Source organism: Astatotilapia calliptera, chromosome 3 (genome assembly GCF_964374335.1).
Source record: "Astatotilapia calliptera chromosome 3, fAstCal68.1, whole genome shotgun sequence".
NCBI classification, from domain to species: domain Eukaryota; kingdom Metazoa; phylum Chordata; class Actinopteri; order Cichliformes; family Cichlidae; genus Astatotilapia; species Astatotilapia calliptera.
In genome coordinates, this window is record NC_137424.1 from 44,738,279 (window position 1) to 44,762,855 (window position 24,577).

General features: G+C 39.7%; 1 protein-coding gene across 1 annotated transcript; it reads right to left on the bottom strand.

Moving 5' to 3' along the window:
- Nucleotides 1-7,645: 7,645 nt before the first annotated feature.
- On the bottom strand, nucleotides 7,646-18,269 carry LOC113018871 (protein mono-ADP-ribosyltransferase PARP14-like). Its single transcript, XM_026162271.2, has 14 exons — nucleotides 18,018-18,269; nucleotides 17,798-17,922; nucleotides 14,256-15,770; nucleotides 13,935-14,171; nucleotides 13,333-13,557; nucleotides 13,142-13,196; nucleotides 12,833-12,979; nucleotides 12,023-12,085; nucleotides 11,762-11,938; nucleotides 11,498-11,674; nucleotides 10,752-11,381; nucleotides 10,275-10,411; nucleotides 9,137-9,317; nucleotides 7,646-8,244 (listed from the first exon to the last, which is right to left on the bottom strand). The coding sequence occupies exons 1-14, from the start codon at nucleotides 18,187-18,189 to the stop codon at nucleotides 7,958-7,960; spliced, it is 4,128 nt and encodes a 1,375-aa protein (XP_026018056.2). The 5' UTR covers nucleotides 18,190-18,269; the 3' UTR covers nucleotides 7,646-7,957.
- Between the last annotated feature and the right edge of the window lie 6,308 nt (nucleotides 18,270-24,577).

The following is a 24,577-nucleotide window of genomic DNA, read 5'->3' on the forward strand; positions in this document are numbered from 1 at the left end:
AGATGTAATAGTAATCCAGGGAAATTTGATATTCAAGTTGTTTTTATTCATGTTTTGCTTCATTTAACATTTAGGTTTAATTCATGATGTGGCCTCCAGAGTGAAAGAAAACACATGTAATAGCAATAGAGTCATTTCTAAAATGTTAATTCGTTAATACAATGAATGAAAAGATGTTATTTAAAATGTTTATAGAAACTATGAAGCAGTTTTAAGAAGTAAAGCACAATTATTGATGTACTGATAAAATACATTTATGTAGGTGTTACACTGTGTGTTCATTAATTCATTCATTCATTCATTCATTCATTCATTCATTCATTCATTCATTAATGAAACAGTTTAAACTGATGTTAGGCAATGAATGATCTAGCTAAGAAAGACAACAAATTTAATTTGGATGTTCAGACACACACGGCCCTGACTCAGTGAGTGTCAGAGGAATGAATCCTAAAATCTGGAAATCAGTCACAGTTTTTGTACCTATATCCTTTATTTTTCTTTCTCAAAGAATTTATTTTAAGAGCTAAAAAAGTATATCTAAAAATTCAGAGGGAAAAAAAAATCATTGTTGATGTAAGACATTTTAAAAACACTTTGTTTTTGATAATGCTACTAAACAAACTCAAAATCACATATTATTCACTTCTGAGGAAATTGCAAATATTTAAGAACCCAATCTTTAGAGTCCAATTGAAGCAAGCTTTGTTTATTATGCATTAACAAATAATGACATGGTTTTTCAAAATATGGTTTGAATAGCATTGTTGAAATGCTCATATTTTTGGTGTAAATTGTCAGAAAGACCAGAAGTGACCACGTATATATGTTGCACTGTCTCAACATCAACAGTGATCTGTGCTTCTTTAAATATGTCCTTCCCATTCAAAGGTGCTTCAGCAGTTTTTCCTTCAGAGTGATTATTTTTATGGCTGCTCAGTTGATAGTAGGTTAGATCAGCAAACAGTGACAGCGTTGACTGAGAGTGGGAAGGAAAAACTCCCTTTAACAGGATGAAACCTTTTAGCAGAACCAGGCTCAGGGAGGGGCAGCCATCTGCCTCCCCGCAGCTAAGAAAAATACATCAGTTTATAGAAAATATTTTAACAGTGTGACAGTAATTTGAGAAGAAAAACAAACTACAATATCTCTTAAAATACAACAGTGAAGCCATACAATAAACCTGAACAGAACCGATACAAATATTAATCATTTTATAACCACCCCCAAAGCCAGATTTACACAGGATACAACATACTCAAGTATCCTTTTGCACCAGAAGTAGTACTGTGAAATCACTGCTCAATCATAATGTTAAACTTCTACCTTCATCTGCTTGCATGGTTGCATTGCTCCAATTGTGACTTGGGGTGTTTTCACACCTGTGCCGTTTAATCTATTTAAGCAAGCAAGCAATTTATTTATATAGCGCTTTCAGATCAGCCACGAGCTGAACACAAAGTGCTGTACACTTGACATGCCAAACATGATACATTGAGCATGTTAAAAAAAATGAGAAAAATAGTAATAATAATATAAGATAAGTAATATATATATAAACACATTTAAAACAATAAAATCAGCACATTAGATTAAAACAATAAAATCAGGGTCAGACTGTGTCATAAGCCAAAGAGTAAAAATGAGTTTTAAGACGTGTTTTAAAAGTGGACAGTGAAGGGGCCTCTCTAATGTGCTGGGAAAGATTGTTCCACAGATTAGGAGCAGCAATAGAGAAGGCCCTGTCCCCTCTGAGCTTCCTCTTGGACCTGGGTACCTCCAGGAGCAGCTTGTCAGCTGACCTGAGAGACCTGGGGGGTGAGTAAGGATGCAGAAGCTCAGAGAGGTAAGTTGGGGCAAGACCATTTAAACATTTAAACACAAACATGAGAATTTTAAAGTGAACTCTAAGATATACAGGCAGCCAATAGAGTGAAGCCAGGACGGGAGTTATGTGCTCTCTTTTACGAGTTCTGGTTAAAAGTCGTGCAGCAGAATTTTGGACCAGCTGCAGACGAGAGAGAAGATGCTGACTAACTCCACAATATAGTGCATTACAGTAATCTAAACGACATGAAATAAAAGCATGGATTACCGTTTCAAGATGCGGCTGAGATAAAATAGGTCTTATCTTTGCCAAGCGCCTTAGATGATAAAAACTGGACTTGACAGTACCCCTAATTTGACTATCTAATTTAAAATCACTGTCCATCTTAAAACCCAGGTTTGTAACAACAGATTTAAAATACTCTGCCAGGGGTCCCAAATCAATAGCAGAGGGTTCACAAGGTCCACTAGGACCAAACAGAATGACCTCAGTTTTGCTGGAATTGCATCTTAGAAAGTTTAGGGACATCCAAGATTTAATGTCTTCTAGACATGCTAAAAGTGGCTTAATAGAGAAGGCATCGTTCTGCTTCAGAGGCAGATAGATCTGACAGTCGTCAGCATAGCAGTGGAAGGATATTCCATGCCTTCTGAGGATGGTTCCCAGGGGCTGTAAATATAATGAAAAAAGCAGAGGCCCTAAAATTGAGCCCTGCGGGACCCCAGACTGAAAAGTGGCAGAGGAAGACTCATACCCTAAAAAGTTAACACTAAAAGTTCTGTCGCAAAGATAAGACCTAAACCATTTCAAAGCAGTACCACAAATGCCTGCAAGATGGTGCAAGCGAGACAGTAAAATGTTGTGATCTACAGTGTCAAAGGCAGCTGTTAGGTCAAGGAGGACAAGAACAACATGATTGCCAGAGTCACAGGAAAGGAGGATATCATTAAAAACCTTTAAGAGTGCTGACTCCGTGCTATGCAAGTTTTTAAAACCTGATTGAAAGACCTCCAGGATACCATTCTCATTTAAAAAATCCATCAATTGGCAATGTAAAATTTTCTCTAAGATTTTAGACATAAAAGACAACTTGGAGATAGGTCTGCAGTTAGCCAATACAGTGTGGTCCAGGGCAGGTTTCTTAAGCAAGGGTTGTACTACCGCATGCTTAAAATTAGCAGGGACTACACCAGATATTAAACTGCTGTTTATAACACTAAGAACAGCCTGGCCTATGCTAGGAAAAATCTCCTTAAAAAATTGTGGTGGGACAGGATCATTTGGGGAACCAGAGGGCCTCAGGTGGCCAACCACATCCTCTAAATAAGAAAGAGACACAGGCTCAAACTGGTTAAAAACAGCAGAGCAAGGGATCAAGACAGAGGGGTCAGACTCAGGAGAAGAAATGAGAGCCCGCGTGGTTGCAACCTTCTCAATGAAAAAACACATCAAATCATTAGACAGTTTATGAGAGGCCTCCAAACAGTTTGTGGAGCATTTAAGACTAAGTCAATAGATTTAAATAACACACGTGGATTGTGACTGTTGGAGGAAATGATCTTTGAGAAGTATTTTCTTTTAGCCTCTTTGATTGCATCCTGATAGAGGCGCCAGCAGTCCTTTAGGATTTGAAGAGACACCTGCAGTTTGTCCCTCTTCCATCTGCGTTCAGCTCTACGACACTCCCTCCTCACAGTCCAAGTGGCGTCATTAAACCAAGGATCGGTTTTAGCCTTGGGCTTCCTGGTTTTTAATGGTGCCACAGAGTCCAGAATGGTAAGGCAAGAAGATTGAAACCAGGAGCTGAGGTTCTCTGTGTCCAAGGGAGTACGATCGGCGGGGATAGACAGCTGGTTAAAAGCAGTTGAGAACTGGGCAGCAGTGAAAGGGTTAATAATCCGACAGCGGCGAACAGGAGCACCGGTTTGAGCTGTAGTGCGTGAAAACACAGCATCAAATAATACAGCCATATGGTCAGAGAAAGCAGTGTCAGTCACTTCCACATTAGACACAGGTAGACTGTGTGACAAGACCAGGTCTAGTGTGTGTCCGTGTTCATGTGTGGGACCAGGTACGGACTGGACCAGATTAAAAGAGTCAATGAGGCTTAAAAACTCCTTCACCAGAGGTTTATCAGGACAGCAGACATGGATATTAAAATCTCCCACAATAAGAACATGATCGTAGTTGGGCATAATCCCAGCTAGAAATTCTGAAAAGTCATTTATGAAATTCTTATTGTATTTAGGGGGACGATAAATAACAGCAAAGAGCACAGAGTTAGAGCGATTAACTTCAAAACACGTGAGCTCAAAGCTGGAAAACGAGGGCTGTAAAACACACTGTTTACATTTAAAATCCTTTTTAAAAACAACCGCCGTACCTCCTCCTCTCCCTGATGTCCTTGGTGTGTTAAAATAGGAACAACCCGCTGGTAAGAGTTCAGATAAAGTACTGGACTCACCAGTATTAAGCCAAGTCTCCGTGACACACATGAAGTCTAGTTTCCAGGAGGTGAATAACTCATTCAGAATAAAAGATTTGTTCACCAGCGATCTGGCGTTTACCAGCCCAATCCTGACAGGAGCCGGGGATGAGGTAAAAACCCCAGCGGCACAGGGGGTCCGACACAGCGGCCTCAGATTGCGGAGGTTCGCCCGGCGCACGTTGAGCCGAGGGGGACAGGGGTCACGGAGGAGCGGTGCATCATCCTGGCAGACCACGGGGATGAGGCAGGAACCCACGGGGTCCAGGAAACGTCGGTGCACAAAAACTCCAGGAAATAATCTCTGTATTCCTTTGACGGTAGTGGGATGGTGTGCTAAAGAGATCTTGAGTTTAACCAGCCGACCACTGCGCCTACCCCGACGTCTACGCCGGGGAGGTAGCATGACTGCACGGCATGGGCAAGTTGGGATATGTGACAGCAACGGACACCATGAATTCTGACCTCCGTTAGAAAATGGAGCTGTATTTTGTCCAGAACTTCGGAGGTTCAGAAGCGATTGGCGATCGTACACCAGTAATGACCCGATTTCTTGAGTGACACACGACAGGAGCAATATAAAAACAAACAAAACTGACAGCGACAGACGAGCAGCCACGTACACCGGCGCCATCTTTACTGTCATGATATGTCATCATATTTAAATCAAACATGGGTTAGTTTTCCTCCTTGGTATGGTTCGATTGTCCAGGTGTGAACAGTAATTGTACTTGGTGTGGACCAAAACAATGCCTATTTGGTCTTACTTTGATTGGCATGGGCAGGCTCTGGCAGATGGTCTCGGTACAGTTCCAAAACTCCACAGCGGTTTGTTTATGCTGTGGACGTGATCCAACCCCAACTAACAGGTGTATGTTACAAGTTTGAACTAAAGAAAGAAACTCCTGTAGCCGTGTAGACTTTGTATTCTCAACCCACGGAGGTGCTGTAGATGTACAAAGATCTCTACAGAGTAGCAGCTCGCTGGGAAATGAATATAAATTTTCAGTTTTCTCTCCCAGCACTTTCTTCTTGTATTTAAAGTAGAAAGCTCAGGGCATAAAGGTACTTTATGTAATTACCCTTTAAAGTATTTAAATACAAACTTTACTGCAGGGGACAGACTTTTACTATGTGGATTTGTTACAATCTCAGAAAATTGATTCAGATCCAGATCAGATCCACTTCTTTGGATTTTGTTACCTGGAATTTTCGGCATTTGTGTGTCAAAATTTTCAAATCTGTGTTTCTCTTTAAATATTAATATTTCCTTTTAACCAGCCTGATCTGTTTGTCTCCTTGTCAGGCTTTAAATTTCTTCCAGGCCACTGTGAGAAATAAAAATGTAAGAATGTGTTCTTAAATGAAGCTTTCACTGATTCGCTGCACCATCTAGGGGTACAAAGTGGTATTACATAAAAAATTCAACGTGTTTCTGGTTCTACCTCATTATTGCAATCTGTTAATAATCTCAGTTAAGTTTGGAAGATTTTTAGATATTTTTAGACCAAGGGCTTTACAATAAGCACCTTCAAGGCTACTTTATGGTGAATTAAAGTAAAGCTGCGATGCTGTGTCTTCTTAAGTAGAGACTTAAAGGTGTGCATCACATTATAAATTGAAATGTCCCATATGTGAAACTTTTAGCCTGCAATTATAACAATAATAAAAAAAATCTCATCAGGATGTTTGGGTATCCTCTGTTGTGTTGTTTTAATTTTTATGTGTGTGTCTTTTAAAGTCTGAACTGTAACATCACAGTTTGGTTTTTGTCCCACTCAGTCACCTGACGTGTTGTCGTCCCTCAGAGGATGCTGTGTTTCTGGATGATGAGATGGAGAGGGAGGAGTGTGTGATGACCGAGATGGGGATCATCTATCATGGTTTCTATGATGACATTGCTGAGACTGACTGGAACTATGGACAGGTCAGAGAAAACCAGACTGAGGCTCTTCAGGACTTATTTACCAGTTGTCTTGTGACTGACCTGAGGGTTTTTATGCCTAGTTCAGGGGTCGGCAACATGCGGCTCTTTAGTCCTTATAGTGTGGTTCCGCGTGGTTTGGGAAAAGAAATTAGAAGTATTTAGCTGAAGTGTATTTTATTTATGTTAGTTCTTTTTTAACTTGTAATTCTAGAAATATAAAAATACAATTCTATTCTATTATTTTTTCATCGCTCAAAATAAGCGTCATACCCGCTGAAATGACATGCATTTATCGAGACTTTCAACCCCAGGTAGGCCAATTATGGATCTTCGGATCCACATTATGTCAGCAGCTATTCTCCTCCGTGAACTATGTTAAAAACAAACACCACTCACAGATGACAGCTTACAGTCCTGCGTAAAGTTGAAAGCCCTGATTTGCAGACGCTGTGCGCAGAGGTTCAGGAGCAGAAGTCCCATTGTAAACATACCATGAACATGCTTTACAGCTTCTCTTTATTGACCACTTTTCACACACGGTTGCTGTACGCATACAGCCGGCTGTAGCTTTTCAGCTCACAGCCCGACACACACCAACAACAGCATAGAGAGCACAGACGTTAAGACGGCGAGGCGTGATTGCGGGTGCTGCTCAGGTGCGTCCGCCTCCCCTGCAGCAGCGCTTCAGACCACGCCCCGCCGCACACATTAACCAGGTAAAATACATATTTAGGCAGAATTTTGCAAATATCTATTTTTCATCTTTTAGCAGCATAGTGCTTTTTTTCCAATTATTTTTTAAAAGTCCGGTCAAGGCTCCAAAAGCCCAAAGGTGATATAAGGCTGGCGGCTCACCACAGTTTCTGTTTGCTACATGGATCATTTTAGTTCAGCTGGGTGTCTTTCCTTTTGTTATATTTCTTTAAGAGTTCAAAATGTGTTCATTACATAAATAACATGTAAGTTTCTCTGTAGCACTTCAAGGATTTCACAAGCAACACACCTTAGTCGTTCACACAAAGCATAAAAGTAAAAAACAATATATACAGTGTTATCTTCATTTTAGATGTCAAAAAGTATTTGCGGCTCCCAGTGTTTTCTTTTGCTTGGAAACCGGGTCCAAATGGCTCTTTGGGTGTAAAAGGTTGCTGACCCCTGGCCTAGTTCAACGTGTTCATTTCCCATTTAGAGTAAGATAGACAATAACGAAGGTGTAAATTAGAGCTCGTGTCCCTGAGATTCTCAGTCAGGTCCAACACTGTCTTGGTATGGTCTGGTTTTATTAAAATAAATAAATAAATAAATAAAATATAAACTAAGATAACTGCCAAAATCCTCAGCTTGGGGGTTTTAAACAGGAAGTCTGCTGTTGATTACCCACCTCTAATTTCTCAAGAATGGACCATTGTCAGTCAGTAAATCTTTATTAGGGTATTGTGACATGTTTTCAGATTAATTAGATGTATTCAAAGCACTTTACACTTGGCAAGGTGAAGATGTAAGAAGATCAACCAAATAAAAGATTAAAACCTGCATAATTGTGTAACATGTTTCCAGTGTTTATGTACATATATGTAACTTTTAATTTCATTTGAAGCAGCTGCTGTTTAGCTAGGTCGGTGACAGTGACAATTCAATTTGTAACTTTTATATTATTCATAATTGATTTTTCAGACACTTTCATTTATAAACAGTGGAAAACACTTTTCCTTTACTCTCACTTGAATGTGATGAGGTAATCAGGGTACGCTTGGTTGTCATGAAACACAACATACATGCTGGGGTTATCCTTTTTGTCTACCACACTGTCATAGCGGTCATGAGGCTGCTGGGTGTTTCGAGGTGGAGGCACCTTCATGGTAGCTTGGCCCTGAGCGAAGACACCTGTGAGGACTCGGGCGACGAACATTAACTGAGAACCATCAGCAGCTGGTTTGGAGTAGGTGGGTTGAGCCGAGTAGTTGGCATTTACAGCAAAGTAGGTCCCAAGACCGTATGCAGTTGCTGAGGGTGAAAAGAGAAAAGGAAATTAACAACAGGTGATTGTATTTACACTGTAGTGACACAGAACTAGTTACTAGTTCACTAACCGTGACTTTGTTACAAGTACTGTTTATTTCATATCTTTCACCAGGTGTTCAAGATTTTAACCATGCAGTGGATTGCAGCATGTTTTATTAGTGCATACAGGAACATAAAAACATGTCTTTAAGAAATCAAGTGCCGTCACTCTACTAGGCCTCGTTTTTATTGTTAACTCAGTGTCCCTGGGTCTTGTCCCTTGTGTTATGAATAAATCTTTTTTTTTTTTTTGGTACCGGTACTGGTTTTATTTTGTTGTACATATCTGCAACACCTTAAAGGCCGGTCCGTGAAAATTCTGTTGGACATAAACTGATCCATGCTGCAAAAACGGTTGGGGACCGCTGCTCTTCAGGTCCCACCACAACATTTGACTTTGGGCTATTGTAGCACTTTTCTTGTCTTCTTTTAGCCATTTTTTATTGTCCTATTGACCCAGCATTGTATAATTTTGAGCATTTGACTTTCTAGAACAGAGACGTTCATTGTTGACTGAATGACTCTAAGGTGCAAAATCGTTTAACGCATTTGGCTGTTAACTCACGGGCTGCTGATTTCAGACGACCCAGGGATGTAGTCTCTATGCTTAGAAGTCAAGCACTATTCTATTTTCACAGAGTTCTAGATATCTACCAAAGCAGGTGGAGGCATAATCATCCAGAGAAGAGCTGCTTTATAACAAGCTTTAAAACTCTAAAACCATAAAGAACACCAATCTTTCCATTAAGGAATATAAAGAATATAAGAAGTAAAGAACCATTTATAACACAAAGTTTTGGTTCAGTAAATGTGGACTCTATAAAAAGATTATTACCATTTTGTCCAGCAAAGCTCCTGTTGAATCCAGTTTTCACTATGGAGTCGCAATTTTCCTGGGTCGTCCCATGGTACAGAAGTTTCTCCCCTGCTCCTCCCTCCTGTGCGTTCTTATCAGAAATGTGCTTCCTCTGTGCTTCATAGGTGCGCCGCAGGTGAACGTTCTGCAAACGCTCAATCTGACATGAGAGAAGAAGGACAAAGGATTAAAGAGCTGCCTAACAAGATAATCCAGGATATTAATTACATCTGAGGGGTAGTTCAAAGTATGTCATCATAGTGATGGCATAGTTTCAATGGTGGATTGAAAGTAAAATCCTCCTAAAATCCCAAATGAATGCTGAAATAAATAAAGAAAATTTAATTAAATGAATCATCTTTTAAAAGAGGAAATGAATTTATTTGTAAAATGTGACATTGACTGATTTGGAATTAAATTTTAATATTATTTTATTCTTCCTTTTTCTATATAAATGTGTTTTGTTACTGATAAAAGAAGTTTTCATATTACTGAATGTGGGAGTGAAGCTGTGGAACAGACTTAGTGAGGAACTCAAACACTAAGTCTGTTCCACAGTTTGTCTCCGTTTCTCGTCATGTTGTCAGTCTTCATGTCCTACTGCCATGTACCCCCCATGTGCAGTTTACTTCATGTTGCCACGCTGCTTAGTTACCATTCCAGGAGTTTTGTTTTGTACTTTCAGTTTGTAGTTCTCAGCAATAAAGCTGCATAAGTTCATGTTTCGTCTCTGGAGTGCTGCATTTGGGTCCAACCTCTGCTTGCCACACAGCCAGACCTTGACAAACCCCCTTTTAACATGTTGTTACTGATTATGATTATTTAGTGTTAAGCCCCAATAGCAAAAACAACCATAACAATACGTGGACGCATAAGCAAAATCATGTTTTCGATGACATTGCCATTGCAGGATTTTGTTTTTTGCTAATAGTCAAAAAACAAAACAAAAAAAGCCAAAGAATTGAATAAACAACTGTTATATTTAGTGAATCAAAATAAATAAACTGTTCTATTGACTAAAGAAGAATAAAGTAGCGACAAAGCAGCATTCATATTATAAGACAGGTAATATAAATAGAAACTGAAATGTTCCCTTACACAAAGGACAGCCACCCACCTTCATCACAGTTTTGGCAACAGTTCGTTTGAAGGCCTCCTTCACTGCCCGGTACTCTGCAGAGGAAGGCTCCAGTGTAACGACCTTCAAGCTCTCATTAGCAGCCATGCTGTCCCAGTACAGAGGGTAAGTAAAGTCTGAAAGAGAGAAGCATATATAGCATATACCACATGAGAAGACACCTAGAGCCTATGTTGAGTTTTATTTTGCTATTTACTGCAAATCTTTAATGAAGCACGTAAAAAGAAAAAAAGATTTTAATAGTATCATGAATGAATACAACCAAAACTTGCAATGGAGCCCGTCTGACAATATTATAACACTCCTGTTAAATCAACATGATCCAACCTTATCAGCTGATCTAGGATTTTCATACTTTTTGTTTAAAAGTGAACAGTTTATTGTTGCTTTCATGTTTCACAAAGACTTTTGCAACCTTCTTTACTACAAGTAGTTTTTTAGTTTCTTTCTTCTCACCTCTCAGATTCTCAAGTCGCTTTAGCTTCATCGCCTGTCTGCTCAGTTGCTGTGTGGCCATCATTGTCTGTAGATTAACCTCCCATACGAGTCCCTGTGCGTCTTTTATTCCTTCTGTTAATTCGTTGTTTTCCAGTTGGTGATTGGCTGTTCTGGGAAGTCTTTCCCAGTTTCCGTTATGTGCCAGGATGCACCAAACAACTCGGAGGTACAAATCCTCCTCCTCCCTGACTCTCACCTCATTAGCAAGACCCATTAACTGACACTGATTCATTTTCTTCATCACCCGGGTGACCCCGTCTTTCAACCCACTCACTGTTAGAGAGCCAGACTGATCAGTTTGCATGAATAAACCCTCAGACTCCACCAGCTCCTTCAGCTCCATCATGTCGTCCTGGTCGAGGAGTTCCAGTTCCTCCTTTAAGAAGGTGTTACTGGAGCACTGTGTGTGATATTGATGCTTCAGCTTTTCCATGGCATCATCAACGTCTTTTTTGGAAAGACCCAGGAACGTGAAGACAGACTGCTGACTTGTAGAGCTGATATGGAGACTGCTGAGGTATGCACTCACAGAATGAGGAGGCTGTTGTTGCTGTACTTGAACTGGAAGTACTGGAAGTACTGGAAGTACTAGAACAAATCAGGAAAAAATTTCAGTAAAATAAATTTGTAATCAGTTTTTATTTTCAAATTCGTTTTAAAATTCAATTGCACATAAGATGTCAGTTTGTGAATATTTCTGTCACCTCTGTTGATGACAGCTGAGGAATACATCTGCATCGCTTTCTCTTTAAAAGCCAAGAAGACATCGATCTTAATCAGGGTGAGACGGATGTTGGTGAGGCTGTTCATAGATGATGCAGAAGCCTTGATCCCTTGAAGAATGGCTCCTGCTACAATCGCAGGATTCAACCCTCCAGCTCCTGAAAAAACACCACTTGCATTTAGGTGTGTGTGTTTGTGTTTCACAACAAACTGAATGAATAGAAATGCCCAAAAAAAATACTTACCAGCACAGATGGCAGGAATTGCCACTGAACTGTATTTATAGCATTCACAATAGGCAATGATATCACACACAAGTTGTTCAATGAGAGCTTGATCCTTTTCTCCACATACATGAAAAATAGCTTTACAGGGGAAGTTTCCAGACTGGGTCACATAAATTTCTCCTCGATTCACTTTTGCTGCACAGAAAGTGACACAGGAAGCATGAGTGAGAGTCAGATAAGTAAGATGAGAAGGTAAGTAGCAGCTTCTCTTTTTCTCACCTGCTTTCAGTTTAGCTTCCACCTCTGGTCCAGCTACAGTTAAGATGTCTTTGCATACTCCATCTGTAGATGACGAAAAATCAGAAAAATATATATTAAAGAACTTATAATCTGTCCGTGAAGGAAAGCTTGTGAAGCATACAGTGAGTCATCAACCCTATTTCCCCTAATCAATCTAAATGCATTTATGGGAAATGGTACTCACAGGTAAGTCAAAGGTTAATCCCTGCCAAACCTGCTTGGCTGGAGATCAAACATTTCTCATGCCAGGTTGACACCACAGGCAGTATACCAGTTCACCACGTCACCTCTGTTCCCTGCCAGACTGTTATTGACTCACTTGTCTTTGTTATAGTTTGATCATCTGATTGCTTTCCATCGCCTGTGCCTCAGAGTTTTGGATTGCCATCCACTAAGACTAATGTGCATATTATGCGTAATATGCACTTTATTCCACTATGTGAAACTATAATCATGATAGGTATGAGATCCAAAATACAACAAATTATCTAGTGTTGCAGCTCCATATGCATCACAAAATGTCAAACTGTCAGTTATGCTCTTCATAAGTATATAGTGAGGTTTTTAGCTAATCCAAGAGGCTTGTTAATAATGCTAGATGAAAACTTCAAAGATTACAATCATATGGGTATCCCTATATCTGTGCAGATTTTCATGAAGAGCTGTTTTCCTTTGTCATCCATAGAGAGCTATGCTACCATTGTGGTTAAAAATAACTTCAAAGTTACATCATGGGCCTCCTGCTCACTCCGCCTTCCTGCCTTTATATGCATCCTCGGTTTCACCTACCAAGGTTAAAATTTTGGAAGTCTGTTGTGTTCACCACAGCATCTGTAGTCTCATTAGTGATGTCACCAAACACCACATGTAGTTTAACTCCACTTCCCACTGTTATGATGATGTCATCTAGGTCGCTGGTGAGGGACCTGAAGATTGCTGAGATGAAGAACACCACACATTAGATTTTGTTTGACATTTAATCTGATGACTGAGGGTGCTGATGAATATGGTAAAATATGACACTGGCTGAAGGCTTTTTATCTGCTCACTATTCATTAATGTCACATAATAAAGACAGTCTGAGTAGTGCTAGTTTACCTTGGCCTCCCTGGTTCATATTTAAGCTGAGCTGTTTGTAGACATCGTGGTAGCACTGTAAATAAAAACACAAGAATAACAACATAAATAATTGATGTCTGGTCAGGACAGCCCTGTTCTTGTTTTTTAAAGTGTTTTATAAATAAAGTATGATATGCATATCAGATCAGGACATATCGATTGACACTGACCGCCTCAGAATCAGGGTAACCAGGTTTAATGACAATGTGGATGTTTGTAAGAGATCCAGAGGATGCAGATAATCCAAACTGGTGAATGACGTCAGTCAACACTTGAATAGCTTCTCTCAGCGGGTATTGTAAAACAATTCCTGGCCCAATGATTGGAATGGCCACTGAACCCAAATTCAGCTGTGCACAGAGCTCCAGACACCTCTTCAGACCGTTACCAAGAGCCTGCAAATCAAAAGTTACATATTTTTAAACTATGTTTTCAAACTGTTGGATTGCACACTGCAACTAACAGAGCACACATGGAAAACAGTGAGGCTGCACAAAAAGTTCAATTTGGTTGTATAAGACTGCTCTTGCAGTTATCTGGTTGGTACATTAATGCTTTCGCTTTTCAATTAAATTAAGAAATATTTTATTGTATATTTTTTTGTCTCGATTCTACTTTTGTACATACACGTAGATATCATCTGATTATTCCAATTAATACTTTCATCTATGTACAGCTATAAAGTGGATTTCAATGGTTTTCTGAAGGTAAATTAAATATGAATTAGCACTTCTCCATCACCAGAAGTGTTAATGAAAGTCCTCAATTTTACCTGAACACTCTTTCCTCTTACTCCGTCCCAAGGCAAGCACTCAATGAAGAAAATCCTGGAGCAGCCCAGAGATGGAGGTGCATCAACCAGCTGAACATCACCAGGGGCGAGGGCACAACTGGCTAAGACTGAATCAAACTTTAACTTTAATACATTCCCAGCTTTGGCCAACAAACTGTTGCCAATATTTGTAGAAGTCAGCTGCTTGTTGAGCATGGGGACCACCAGAACATCCGCCTGCAGAAATAATATTGAATAACATGAATGTTGATATTTTATTTTGGGATTATGGGAAATAGAATTGAATGGAAATAATCAAACCTGTTCATTTTCTAAACTGCTGAGTTTGATCTTCAGGTTTGTTCTGTTGATTGCAGAGTTTCCAACTGTGCTGTACATGCTGCTGCTGTAGCTGAGAGATCTAGGTGTGTCGCTGAGTCTGCTGGTGTTTCGTGGTCTTTGCACATTTGGGATGGCTGCAGTTTGTTTATCTCGGATAATGACGTGACAGGAGCTCTCTATCAGCTCTTTAGTCACTTTACCCTCTTCCTGGAAGTACTGCTGAGCCCCTGGTCCATCTAGAGTCAAAGTGTCTACTACAACACTGTCTAGAGTTGATGTTAGGGCCTCCTTGACCTCCTGAACATGACATCGAGGACCAGACACAAACACACAAGGATTTGGAAAATGTGAGGCTTGTAAGGTCACCTTGGTCTGCTTCATGCCAATCAAGTCTAAGATTTTATTAAAACAGTCGACCATTTCAGGATGAAGCAGATTGATGTTTTCTTGAGTTGAAACTTGATTCAACTGGAAGTCATGAAGAACTTCATTGAGCTTGGCCACATTTTCACTGTAGCCCACCAGTTGGACGTTGGTTGTTGAGGTTCCCCTGGCGCCTGGCATGTAGCTGATGTCCACTCTGAACTCTCTACTGTTTGCCTCGTTCTTGGCTTTCATCAGAATTTCTTTCAACCTGTTGAGATCTGTTGCACCCTGCAGCTGTACAGTGGTCACTTTAAGGTCTCTCATTACTGCTGCCTCGGCCTCATTCAGAGCATCAGAGGACAAACTGGACAGAACCAGATCTGCACCCACCTCAAAGAAAACAGGGTTTCTGAGGCTCTGCTGGAAGCGAGTTTGGTATTTTGGGATGGCATCACTGGTCTTCATGAAGGTTAGCAGAGCTGTAGGGAACTTAACGCTCTTCTCCTTTACGTTCTTAATCAGTTCAACCAGTTTTGCAGCTCCTGACTGCACCTCTTTGTCAGGGCCCTCCAAAGTGATCATGGCACTACCTCTGATGATTGTAACCTCTGGACAATTAGCACGCATTTCTCGATTGAACTCTTCTTCTATGAGCTTGAAGTTCTTCTCCACAATTGGCACTTCCTTTTTGGTGGGTAGGCTTTTTTCCAGAATTGCAATCTTCTCCTTCATGGCATCAACCTCTCCCACAACCACAGCATAGCCACTCTCTGTGTAAACTTTGATATCATCTGTCTTAAAGGCCGAGTCCTGCAGTACCATTTTCATCTGTTTTGGCTCAAGCACATGATAGCAGAGGTAGGTCTCGGTGAGCCGAATGAAGACCTGATCCACTTGGCACTCCCATTTCTCTGCAGCACCACCAAATCCTCCTCCTGGACCCTTGTCAACCTCCCCTCTAACCAAAACTTCTTCTTCATCAAAATTTAGCTCCACTGTGCAGCCGATTGAAGACAGTTGTTTTTCCAAAAATTTGTATGCTTTACAGTTGTCTCTCAGGAAAAACATCAGGAAAACATCTATCCTGAAAGTCTTCTCAAGACCCTTTATGTTTGGGTTTCTAGAGATCTGAAAGAAGGAAAGAAAAAAAATCTGTCAATTTATGATATACGATAGGCTACTTATTGTAAACAGTGGGAGTGTACCACATAGGCCTGGGCAGTAAGTCAAAAATGAATCACAACCGTCATTCAAAACCTCTAATTGACGTAATCTTTACCATGTCTGGTTTTTTTTTTTATTTCTTTTTACTTTAAATCTATTAATACTCCATCCAATATGTGCCATCTCTGCTATGTCCAGTCCGTTGCCCCAATTCACACTGTGTGACACTGTGTTAGAACAGAAATATGCTACAGGCCTGTTTCTAAAACAGTCTGGGTATTTGTGTATAATGTAAAGGAAAGCAGAATGCAATGATTGGTGAATAATTTAAAGGTTTTTTATCTGTGTGCTAGCAGAGTGCAGTCTCCATGGATTTCACAAAGAATTTAATATTTTGTTCACTCTGGCCACTATATTAGGTACACCTCTTTAAGCGTATTAATACATAAGGATAATCAGCCAATCACACGCAATTAACAATATAGACATGGTCAAGAGGATCTTCTGAAGTTCGAACTCAGCATCAGAATGAAAAATAAATTTGGGCTGCTTTGATTTATTTCTACTGGGATTTTCCTACACAACCATCTCTAGGGATTACAGAGAATGGACTGAAAAAGAGAAAATATCCAATTCTCTGCATGAAAACGTCTTCTTGATGTCAGAGGTCAGAGGAGAATGGCCAGACTGCTTCGAGTTTACTTCTTCCTGCATGTGTGTTCTTAATAAACTCTTCATCTGATTGCACTCTACTGGGGCCTCCATTGGTTTGTTTTTGTGCCACTTGTCGAATTCGGGACAGATTCATACAGTCCTATGTTGATAAAAACACATTAAATTAATATCTGTTTATATGTTTTTGTTTTTGATTGTTATATCTGACTCTGACACTGTGTTAGAACAGAAATATACTACAACCCTGTTTCTAAAACGGACAGGATATTGTGCACAATGTAACTGAAAGTAGAATGCAATGACTGGTGATAATTTAAAACACAATATTATTTCATTTGTGTGCCAACGGGATGCAGTGTCAATGGATTCCACAAAGAATTTAATATTTTGTTGTATTTCAGATATATATATCTACTGGGATTTTCCTACACAACCATCTCCAGGGATTACAGAGAATGGAATGAAAAAGAGAAAATATCCAATTCTCTGCATGAAAACGTCTTCTTGATGTCAGAGGTCAGAGGATGGCCAGACTGCTTTGACTTGATAGGAAGGAAACATTAACTCAAATAACATCACAACATTATAATAAAAAATTAACAGCAAAGATTTAAAGCAGCACTGAAGTCTTCCCTGTTACTCTCAAGGTGTACCTAATAAAGTGTCCAGTGAGAGTGTTACCATCTGGCTTTTTATGACCTATGTGTTTTGTTTTGTTTTTAAAAACAGTATCTTTGATGGTATGGAGATGGAGTATCATACATGGCACTGGTTTCTTCCTTATCTACAAAGGCTTTAAATGCAAAATAGTGTATAAAGTTTTTGTATTTGTATCTACATACTGTGCCGTCTACATGATGTATTTTTCAGGGAAGGCTTTCTTATTTAAAAAATGCTGAACTAGACTGTATATTTACACTCTGTATTAACAGCAAGACTCAGAAGTGAAAGAAACCTGAGAACTGTCAGCCACTGAAAACACTGAGGCACAATGAAATGAAAGCTATAAAAAAAGAGGGCCCAGCAAAAGTGGAGCAAACACATAGTTCTCTATATTTGTCCCTGACGTCAAATTTAATGATCGTGTATCTTTTTTTTTAAAAAGGACTGTTTTACTATTTAAAATGTATTCTTTGCAGTACTTACAGTGTCTTTGAAATATTTTATAATCATCTGTTTTTTGTCAATATTGTCCTCAGCTGTCCAACTTCCCCTGGAGGCTAACTCATTCCTCTTAAACTAGTTTGGCCACATTATTCTGGCGCTCAGTTTTTACTGTAACCAAAAGTCATGTTTGAAAGAGCAGTAAACTGTACCAGTGATTGGCTTGTCGATGGCTGGTCAGAGGTCTGTGGTGAACTTGTCCGGCTCACGGTCAGCCGCACTTCTCCACTCGGAAGAGTGATGGTGTGAAACTTCCTCTGCAAAACTCTGTCTTGATCTGGAAAACATCCATAAACAGAGTCACTGAAACAGCCTGAATTTAAACACAAATCTAAATTTTTTTTTTTTTTTACAAATGATCGACTGTCCTACCCTCTTTTAACTTGAAACAGATTTTATAAACTCTTCCTCCGAGTTTTTCAAGATTTCCGCAGTCGCCACCCCCGGAGTCTCGCCTTTTCTGAAAGTATCTCCTCACTTTCTCCTTCTCTCTGTCTGTAAAGTCAGTGGCTTCAAAAAACAGTGGATACGGATATTCATCCATTTTATCTGCAATTCTACACTAACATGAGAACTTTCAGCCCGTCTAACACTTGTTTGTGTCGCTCTGTCACGGCCTGTTTTTGTTTCACTTTCACTTTTAAAGTATCACATCCTGGTGTTTACACGCCCACACCCAGCAATGGAAAAAGTCCGCATTTAATTCTCAGGGGCTTTTCTCGGCTCACCTGCTCTGCAGGTACTTTAAAGGTGTGTCAGCTGTCAGAGTATAACTCTAAATTATATTTATGTCTTAATATGGTTTTGAGAAAGACATTTTACCAGTAATTATGCTGACAACAAATTAGGGTTTCCATTTTATGCTTCATCTGATCTGCAAATATATTTCACATAAACCCATCCATCCATTCGTCCTCTTGCGCTTATCCCTATCTGGACGCACTGGAGCTGGAGCGTATCCCAGCTACCATAGGTCTCTAGAGGCGGGGCACACCCTGAACATACACGAATCCCTTCGTGTAAAACCTTCCTTATATCCTGTAATATTACCACACCGACCCACTAGGTGTCATTATAGACCCAAAACTGTGTCAGTGCAGTGAAACGTAATAATAATTACATTTAAGGTGTTTTTATTCATGTTTTGCTTCATGTGACATTTCGGTTTAATTCATGAAGTGGCTTTCAGAGTGAAAGAAAAAAAAACATAATAGCAATAGAGCCAGTTCTAAAATGTTAATTTGTTAATACAGTGAATGAAAAGATGTTATTTAAAATGTTTATAGAAACTATCAAACCGTTTTAAGAAGTAAAGCACAATTATTGCTTGTACTGATGTACTGATAAAAAGCATTTATGTAGGTGTTATGTGTGTATTCTTTAATAAATAAATAAATGTTCAGGATGTTCAGACACACACGGCCCTGAGTGTCAGAGGAATGAATCTAAAATCTGGAAATCAGTCAGTTTTTGTACCTGTATCTTTGATTATTCTTTCTCAAATAGTTTATTTTAAGAGCTAAAACAGTATATGTTAAAATTCACAGGGCAAAAAAGCATCACTGATTTAATACATTTTTAAAACACTGAAATTTTCATAAAGCCACAGCTACTAAACAAACTCAAAATGCCATAATATTCACTGCTGAGGAAATTACACATCATTCACTTCATTATTAAACTCTGCATTTACTTATAAGTCATCAAGTGTTTTCATTTTCACATGAATGCCTGTTTACACTTATAGATTTTGTCTTGGTCTTCCACAGTGTTCTTCCACATTCTCACATGTAGTTTCAAGTAGTAATCTACAAATATCTAAAGCTCAGACCCCAAACTTTAGAGTTCAATTGAAGTAAGCTTAGTTTATTATGCATGAACAAATAATGGCATGTTTTTTTCAACATATGGTTTGAATAACATTGTTGAAATGCTCATATTTTACGTGTAAATTGACAGAAAGACCAGAGACCTGACATAAATTATATGTTGAACTGTCTCGACATGAACAGTGATCTGTGCCTCTTTAAATATGTCCTTCCCATTCAAAGGTGCTTCAGCAGCCCCGCCTACAAGGGCTGGGGAAATCTGCCTCTTCTATTTTCATCTCACTCTGTTACATCAGTTACATCGATTCTTAATGTATTTTAACATTACCATGTTTCCCAGAAAAGCTCCTATTGAATCAGTTTTTTATGATGGACTCACGGCTGTCCTGACTCGTGTCGTAATATAGAAGGTTTGGTTTTGCATTTCCTCTTTATAAAGGAAGTGCAAAACCAAATAACCTTCCCTTTTGTAGAGCGAGCTGAAACTAGTCCAAATTAAAGCTAGTGTGGCACCCCTGTGAGGGAATGACCACATTAATGTTATTTTGTGTAAAACACTCATGTAACGGGACATTTTTCATTGCTATATGTATTTATTTTCAGTTCTTTAAGAGGATAGAAAGTCCATGTAATAGGGATTCATTTTATGTTAGAAAGCAGTGAGGGCGGAACTTTGGTGCTTGCTCCGGGGTTTCGGGGTGCAGTAAGTGGAGCCCACCTTCCGCTGCTTCCTCAGACACGTTCTGGAGGAAAGCAGAGACGCATCGTGTCTTCCTTACTCCGCTCTTCACCTGCTTTTACAGGTCGGTAAATGGTGCTCGCACCGAAAATGTTGTTTATTGTTACCATGGTTACCCACGTTAATGTGAATGAGAGAGTTAAGGCGGTCCGCCCGAGTTAATTACATGTAAACGCGGGAGAAAACCAGAGGAGTGTCCCGCGCGACCGCACCGCGAGCCCGCTCGTTAGGTGGAGCGCTCGTGAAGCAGAGTCAGTGCGCTCCTATGCTCTGTGCAAACGTGTTGTAATGCTCCAATCAAATCAGTTCTGTGAGATGTGAATGTTAATAGTTATGTGGAAAGTGACTGAGTAGATTAGCTAGTGTAACACAAGCACTCTGAGCAACTCTGTGTAGCTAACAGAGGCATTCACGGGTTAATTAAACAAGCTGTGTTTCATGATGCACTAAATAGTGATTTTGCCAGTAAATTACTGGAGGGAACAAATGTAATGTATTTACCAATGCTGTTATTGAATATAACTGTTTAGCCAGTAAGACACTGCAGAAGACAATGTGATGTGTTTATGGATATGATAAAAGAATGTAGTTGTTATGGAAAGAAGTGTGAACTGGAGAAACTGAACCAGTTAAAAGAGTATATTTCACTGATGTTGTGAAATAAGTAAATGTAATTGATGTAAATGAGGAACCAGCTGAACAGTATATTGAAAGCTCATGTTTAGTGTTTTATAGCATTTATTTGTGTGAAATAAATCAGCCTGAGACACGTTCTGGAGGAAAGCAGAGACGCATCGTGTCTTCCTTACTCCGCTCTTCACCTGCTTTTACAGGTAACATATTTGTCATCGTGGTCTTCATCCTTGGGACCCGTAACACTAGACTGAAACTTCAAAGCATTTTGCTGACTGTGGAACTGGCAGTGACTGGTTTTATACACGAAATACCATGAACTTTATGTTTTGTCTGTTTTTCTTACATTCACTTTAATTGGGCCGCACCTCGTAATCTTTAAATTCTGGCGTTTTCAGTCTCATTGCCACAGGTGTACAAATCAAACGCCTAGCTGTGCAGTCTGTCTTTATAAACATTTGTGAAAGAAATAGTTCTTGGGTCGCTCTAAAGAGGCCACTGAAGTGAGCATGGTGCTGTGACAGGATGTCACCATGCCAACAGGTTCGTTTGTGACATTTCTTTACTTGTACAAATTCCACTATCACCTCAAAGAGGTGTTTTTTTTTCAAAGTGGAAACATTTAGGAACCACAGCACCTCAGCCACAAAGTGTGAGAACATGTATACCTACAGAGTGGGGCTGCCGAGTACAGATGCTGATAGTGCCTGAAAGCTATTAACTGCAGGGCTCCAAACCCCCAACTGAGATTAATATCAGCACAAAAACTGTGCACTGGGAGCGTCATGGCATGGGTTTCCATGGCTGAGCTGCTTCATTAATGTATAGCATAGCCCAGTTTCAGCTGTTGTGTTTAGTGCTAATGGTTAATTGTTTGCTTAAGTTTGCTAATGCTCATTTTGTGCAGCAATAGACATATTTACCATCAGCAAATCGCTGACCAGATTGGGGAGGGATTCACGAATACAGGATATGACAGCTGGACTTCTTTTTGGCTCCTATACTCTATTTTACTTGTTAAGCACCTTGGCATACCCTTGGTTTTTAAGTGTGCTTTATAAATATAGTTTATTATTATTATATTATTATGATGAATTTTTACCTCATGAAGAAGATTTTCATAAAAATATGCTCTTCGGTGAGCAGTCACAGTTATATATGTTGGGTCTACGCTTCCACAGGCCCTGCTGGTTTAGAGACTTATTCCCACGACAAGGAAGCAAGACGCAAGAGAAGGACCTTAGAGCAGCCCTCCTGCCCTCGGTCAGACCACTTCGAAGAACCAGCTTCTGCTTGCCGCCTTTTATTGGAAACAGTTACAGTACACACAAGCACCACCCACTGTAAACCCCCCCTATGGTTCTAAAAGACAAGGTACTATGTGTGTATGTGTGTGCACGTGTAAGCACGTGTGTCTATGTGTGTGTGTGTGTGTGTCTGTGTGTGTGTGTGTGTGTATGCATGTATGTGTGACCATCTGTGTGTGTGTGTGTGTGTGTGTGTATGCATGTGAGTGTGTGTGTTTGGGGGTGCGTTTGTGTGACCTCCTGCCCACAAAAGGGTCATAAAAGCAGGAAGCTTACTAAACAAGAAAACAGAACCTTCACATAGGATGTGCCTATAATAAAATACAGGCTGGGGAGGTCAACAGAAACAGAAGAATGTCTTTGATCATTCTTACAAACTTAATAACACAATGACAATATTTAACAATTTCAACCTCACAATATATAAGGTTTTAACAAGAGATCTGAAGTCTGCTGAATCAGTCCAATGTTTGTTTGTTTGTTTGTTTTAGCTATAATAGCTATTAGCTATAAACCACAGTTATAAACATGCAAAAATCCCTGTCTTAGGCTGCTAGGTCCAGAAGTGGGCCAGTGAAGTCACCACACACTAGGAAAGCTGACTGGGAGCCCACCAAATCCTGAACTTATTTATGTTTGCTTTGCAATTTTCCATTAGGGTCATGTGCAGAGCCGTGGGGAGGACCTTGAAGTTGGGAATGCTGACGTTAGTGTATGTCTGTGTGTGTAGTGTAAAGGTTTGCTTTGGGGTATGTTCTAGGGTATAGAGCAGTTCATTCAACTTGTCACATCTTAATATAACTCTACAAAGTATGTCAGTGTTGAAACTACCAGACCCCACTGCACACAGGTCACAAGAATAAACAGTGAAACTTAACTGGTCCTGAACCCCACAGCTAACAAAAATATATCAGCTTATAGACAATATTTTAACAGTGTGACAATAATTTAAAAAGAAAAACAAACTACAACCCACATAGCAAAATTGGTATGGCCTGGATATGGCCCACACAATGTGCTTACACATGGCCCACATACTGCAAAGAATGACGGCCCTTTGGTGGCTCAGATCAGGTTTACCAGAGGTGGCCCACACATGGGCCAGCACAAAGCCAGTTGGAGACACAATGGTGGTCCGGTGCTGGCCCATGTGTGGATTACCTCTACATGTCAGGTGGTGACCTGCAGTATCACCCCCCGCCCTCCAGTTGGAGTCAATTCACTATCTGTCCCTGTGTCAAGGCAGTCCCTTCTCACGTCACACTCTAATCAAACCCTTCCACCTGCCTCTCACTCACTTCCTGTCCCCATGTCAGTCTGTCTCTCTGTTAGCCCAGTTTCTTACTCTGTCTCACTTTATCCATCAAGTGAGTGAATGGCATTCCGACGGACCACCCAGGTCCCGCTGTAAATCTCTGAAAAAGTCTCAAACCTAATCAGATTCCTCATATGCTACATATACATATGCTATTCTACATGCTTTTAAACCATTTAAAATTACAATTCATAGTTTTATATGTAAATTACATAATGTTAAATTACTATTAAACAAATGACTGACTAAGTATTTTAGACTTTAGTTTACTTCAGCCATAATCCATATAAATCAGGTATCATACAAAAATAAAAATAGCTTCAAATACAGTCATGACAATAAAAGAATATGACTTTAAGGACTTAACAACATTACTTCAGTTATAGTACACCAACATCTCTTATACATTAGCACTAAGGGAACACTGAATGACCTGGTGGTTTTTGTACATAAAACTACTCATCTAAGATGAATATTATTCTGTGCTTGATGTGCCTCAGCTTTGGCCCTGGCTCTTCCTCTCTAACTGCACTAGGACATATTGCCACCTGATAAAATAACACATTGATTCGTGCCATATAAAAAGTGAGACATGTCAATTCAGATTCTCTGTCAAATGTACACTAATGAATCAGTTTACATCAGCAGCCTAACAACTGTCATGATAATAAATACTATTTAAACTATAGCACCAAATCATCAGTCAGTCACCTGTGACCTCGCCTCTGTCTGAGCTACAACATGGCAGAGCTGCCTCTGTCACCTGATAAATAACAGTGAGACATTCCAAATACATGCAGTCACACATGTGCTTCAAATAGTCATGAACCAACAAGTCATCATCCAACTTCACCTGTAATCTTGTATCACCATTGCTCTCTGAGCTTTGTGTTGGTTCTTCTGTCACCTGACAAATAGGACATACATGACAATAAGAATAAAATGTGGAGCTGCTTCAGTGCTGTCAATTTGTGCAGATCTTGACTCATCAGTAATGTTTGTAGCGTGAGTGCATTTTTAAAACAATTTGTGCAAACTGCACTACAAGGTGGATATTTGCAAAATCATGACTACCTCATGATATTTTGTCTCAAAAATTAACCCTATGA

Coding starts and splice junctions, on each gene's coding strand:
- LOC113018871 (XM_026162271.2), bottom strand. CDS start 18,189: ATGGATGAATATCCGTATCCACTGTTTTTTGAAGCCACTGACTTTACA. Junction 12,086..12,832: donor CTTCCAAAATTTTAACCTTG/GTAGGTGAAACC, acceptor CGTCATCTACAG/ATGGAGTATGCAAAGACATC. Junction 11,939..12,022: donor GGAAGCTAAACTGAAAGCAG/GTGAGAAAAAGA, acceptor CTTTCTGTGCAG/CAAAAGTGAATCGAGGAGAA.